Source organism: Lepidochelys kempii, chromosome 1, assembly GCF_965140265.1.
Source record: "Lepidochelys kempii isolate rLepKem1 chromosome 1, rLepKem1.hap2, whole genome shotgun sequence".
NCBI classification, from domain to species: domain Eukaryota; kingdom Metazoa; phylum Chordata; order Testudines; family Cheloniidae; genus Lepidochelys; species Lepidochelys kempii.
Window position 1 is genome coordinate 239,648,699 of NC_133256.1, and position 4,364 is coordinate 239,653,062.

Consider the following 4,364-nt stretch of genomic DNA (forward strand, 5'->3'; position numbering starts at 1 on the left):
TCATATGCATTGCCAGCAGTGACTACTGGGTATAAGGTGGTTTGACTCTCTTTATCAGTAAGAGGGATGTAGCATTGAGCACTGGCCTCGAGAGGCTTGAAGTCCTGCTTAGCCATCACCAGCTGGCCCTTTTCGGTCAGTTGCCCGCCTTGGACCAAGGGGAGAAATGTGCAGCGTTTGTGGTCCTAGCAAGCCCGGTGGGGGGGTTCCTCTCCCCGGGGGCTCAGGCACTGACCCTGGCCTCAGCACACACTTCTGCTCCGGGGGGCCCGGGCCCAGCCTCCCGGCTGCACAGCCTCTCTCCGCGCCAGCCCACCCCCCCGAGCTGCCGGAGACGGCTCAGTCTTGCTTCAGCTTCCCCGCCACTCACTCGGGGAGTCTCCTCGTTCCACCTCTCCCCGCCCCCCGCGTGCCCCCTGGCAGCTCCCCGCCTCTCTCGCGCGTGGAGCCGCCGCCGCCGCCGCGTTCTCCGGAGTCCGCTTCTCGCCCGTGGAGCCGCTCCGGGACTGCGGCGGATCCAGGCCGGGTCTCCGCTCTCGCTGGCCCCCGCCAGCCGCTGTCCCCAACCCTCGGTGCCGCCGGCCGGGGCTGGGCGCGGCCGGGGCCCGGGCCCCTCGCTCTGGGGCCGGGGAGGACAATGCACCGAGCTGTCTCCAACCAGCGCTCGGGTTCCTCCTCCTCCTCCTCCTCCGGCTCCTTCCAGCCGCCGCCGCCCCCTGCTCACCCCGCCGCCGACCTGCAGCCCCTCTTCCTGGGCGGCCGCAGCCGGCGCGTGTCGGGCTCCAGCTCGGGCTCGGCCCGGGCCCGCAGCAGCAGCAGCAGCAGCGGGGGCGAGGAGGAGGAGGAGAGCATCAGCAAACCCCTGGTGCCGGCCCCGGCCGCGCCGGCCCCCGCCGCCTCCTCCCCGGCCTCCAGCAGCAGCAGCTCGGGCTGCAGCATGACGGCGGGGGAGCTGTACGGGGGCGCGGGCCCGGCCGGGGGGGCGGCGGCGGCCACCGCCGGAGGGCTGCTGTGGCCGGGCGGGGGCTCCGGCGGGTCGCGCTGGGGCTACAAGGCGCTGTCCCTGGTGCTGCTGCTGGGGCAGGGCGCGCTGCTGGACCTTTACCTGATCGCCGTCACCGACCTCTACTGGTGCAGCTGGATCGCCACCGACCTGGTGCTGGCGGCCGGCTGGGGCATCTTCTTCTGCCGCAACAGCCGGGCCCGGCGCCGGGAGCGCCCCCCGCCGGGTCACCCTCCGCCCCCGCCGCTGCACCCGCTGCTGCTGCACCCCCCGCACGGCGGCCGGGGCGCGGGCCGGGCTGGGGGCCCCCTGCGGGGCGGGGACTTCGCCTACGCGCACCTGGCCTGGCTGATCTACTCCATCGCCTTCACCCCCAAGGCGGCGCTGATCCTGGGCACCTCCATCCTGGAGCTGATCGAGCTGCGCCTGCCGCTGGGCATCACCGGCTTCCGCGTCACCCTGGCGCTCTCCGCCCCGCTGCTCTACTGCCTGCTGCGGGCCATCGGCCCCGACGGCGCCGGCCAGCTGCTGCTGCCGGCCCAGCCCCCACCCCAGCACCGCGCCGCCGCCGCCTTCCTGGCCACCTGCCTCGACCTGCTGGACAGCTTCACCCTGCTGGAGCTGGTGCTGCAGCCCGGCCGCCCGGCCCCGCTGCCCGGCCCGCTGCGCTACCTGCTCATCGCCGTCTACTTCCTCTGCCTGGCCTCGCCCGTGCTCTGGCTCTACGAGCTCAGCGCCGCCCGGCCGCCCGGCGCCGCCCGCCTGGCCCTGCACCTGCTGCTGCCCGCCGGGCTGCTGGACGCGCCGCTGCTCGCCCTGCGCTGCCTCCTGCTGCTGCGCTACCAGCAGCCGCTCTCCGTCTTCATGCTCAAGAACCTCTTCTTCCTGGCCTGCCGCGGCCTCGAGGCCATGGAGACCTGCTGCCTGCTCCGCCCCGCCGCCGGGGGCGCCAAGTACAGCGCGGCCCCTGGCCCGGGGCCCGGCGTCGCCCAGCTCAGCCACTGCATCTCCGAGAACGACGTGGGGCCCCACGGCTACGTCAACACCCTGGCGGTCGGCGCCCAGAACTGAACCGGGGCGCGGGGCGGGGAGGCGGTATGGCCCTCCGACTCCTGCGGCGCCCCCGGCCAGGAACCCGGCCCCCTCTGCCCTCCCCGTCCAGGAACCCTGCCCCCAGTAGCCCTGCCCCTCCACTAGCCCCCCACCCAGGAACCCTGCCCCCTCATCCCACCCCTCTATTCACCTGCCCCCTCCGACCCCACTTTGCCATCTACTCACACCTGACCCTAAGCAATAGGGATGGATAGAGGGCTTAATCTTACCAGACCCTAACTCCATCCCTTGCCCTGCATACCCGTACCCCGAGCCCTCTCTTCTACATAACCAGCACTGACCTCTGCACTTACTACCAACCTCCTTGTTTCTGTACCAGTATTATGGGCTGGCCACATCCTGTTGCGGGGAAAGGTTTCCCCCCATACCTATCCTTGCCCCCTAAACTCTACCCCTTTCCTAATCTTGGGAGCTCTTTGAGCATTGGCCTGCTAAACCCAGGGTTGTGAGGTCAATCCTTGAGGGGGCCATTTAGGGATCTGGAGCAAAAATTGGGGATTGGTCCTGCTTTGAGCAGGGGGTTGGACTAGATGACCTCCTGAGGTCCCTTCCAACCCTGATATTCTACGAAAGCTCGACTTTCCAGAATGGAGGAGAGAGGGAAATTACGCAGCTAAACCTGTCCCCCGGCTGCCCTCATGAACTCAACCTCCTTGCACAGACAAGGGAGATCCACACGCCTCTGCCTCCTCCCCAGCCTTGGGAGCTGATCTCTTTACTGTTCCCCTGTCTCTGAGAGGCCTCCTAACACTACTGCCTATGGGGACTGGGGAATAAAGAGGGGGATACCCACCTCCCAGAGATCACAGGGTAGAGGGAGGTTCCCCAACCATCCCCTGCCTTATCTACCTACTACTAAACTGGTCAGCTTTTCCGTACCAGTCCTTTGCTCCTGGCCGACAAAGCTGCTCCCCATGCAGCTGAAAGTCACCGAGCAATACTGCCATTACACTAGGGGAAGTGATTCATCTCCCTGGCAGAACTGCTCTGCCTGCTGCTCAGGGTCCCCATATCACTGACATTGCAATTAAGAGCAGGGGAGGGACACTGGTTTTTTTAGTTTAACACTCATTTCTCTTTCCCTTTTCCCTGAACAAATCCATCAGTGGAGTCTACCCAGAGAGCATACTTCCTATCTCTGGGGAATAACGCAGAAGCTTTTCCCAGGAAAGTACGCTTGTCCTTGCAAGCCTCTACACCTTTTGTGGTGTCTATTTCCTCCTTTGTGTGCTATATCATGTTTGCATCATGTCCTTCAGTGGCAACGTGGGTTTCATTGTTTCTTCATTATTCCTCAGCACCTAAGCAATGGAGACCAGTGGATTGTTTTGACAGCTCCTGATGATCATGATGGGAGACTTTAGCAGAGACTAAGTGGTGATGAGACCTCCTTGCATGCACGTGACCACAAAGAGGAGGTTTGCTTTTAAGGTTGTATCCTGCAAAGGTACCACCTCTGTTTTCCACCCACTGAGGTGAAATGAGGAAGAGACTTGGAACCCCCAATTGGGGGAGTTTCTCTGACTAGGGTGGTGACCAGCAAATTTCAAGGGGAGCCATCCTGGGAACCACCCTTCCCCTTGTTGAAAATGTCTACCTCTGTGCTTGAATCTTGTTGCATCTTGTGCTGACTTTATGTGCTAAAGAGACAAGTGAGTCTGAAACGGACATGACTCAGGTCCTAAAGCCCCTCCAGATTGAGATGTTTATTTCCGGTGAGAACAGGGTCGCCTGCTTGTTCAAGCAGCATTTGTGTGTTGGGGGGTCTTGTTTTTCTGTGGATATGCATGTTTTAAGGATCAGTGTTTATTTCTTATGTGGACAGTAAGGGCTCCCTCCATTGAGATTAGACAGGCTGGGAAGACTAGCTGTAGGTACATGGACACTCTACCCCTAGAGCTGAGGATGAAGCCTGTGAACTGTTTCCCTCTACCCCAGCAGGGGAACCTTGGTGCTCCTTGGATTGGGCTAGGTGCTGCACTTCATTTAATGTCCAGACATGGAAAGTGAAGTGCTACAATGAGCCCCCTGTGAAAGGGTCCTAGGGTGTATCTCACACACTTTGGTGCAACCTACCATATCACAACACTGTTCTCCATGTGTGCGAGGGTAGAGGGGTCAATTGTAAAGCACTTGGTCTTGTTGAAATGCAGCTGTCCTTAATTTTTAAAGTTCCATGAACCAGTTTGGCCCAGTTTAGGGCAAGACCTGTTACCTATCTGTAGCTGCCTCTGGAACCAGGGGAACT

The 4,364-nt window shown here is 62.3% G+C and overlaps 1 protein-coding gene across 2 annotated transcripts; it reads left to right on the forward strand.

Moving 5' to 3' along the window:
- Positions 1-574: 574 nt before the first annotated feature.
- Positions 575-3,459, forward strand: TMEM121B (transmembrane protein 121B). 2 transcript variants are annotated; one of them, XM_073320123.1, is made up of 2 exons: positions 575-2,098; positions 3,415-3,459. In XM_073320123.1, the coding sequence occupies exon 1, from the start codon at positions 638-640 to the stop codon at positions 2,072-2,074; it is 1,437 nt and encodes a 478-aa protein (XP_073176224.1). In that variant the 5' UTR covers positions 575-637; the 3' UTR covers positions 2,075-2,098; positions 3,415-3,459. The 2 variants fall into 2 exon arrangements, with proteins under 2 accessions (XP_073176224.1, XP_073176234.1); XM_073320133.1 differs by lacking the exon at positions 3,415-3,459 and adding an exon at positions 3,223-3,299.
- Positions 3,460-4,364: the final 905 nt, after the last annotated feature.

Bases quoted from the DNA above. Each gene is read 5' to 3' on its own strand.
- TMEM121B (XM_073320123.1), top strand. From the start codon at position 638: ATGCACCGAGCTGTCTCCAACCAGCGCTCGGGTTCCTCCTCCTCCTCC.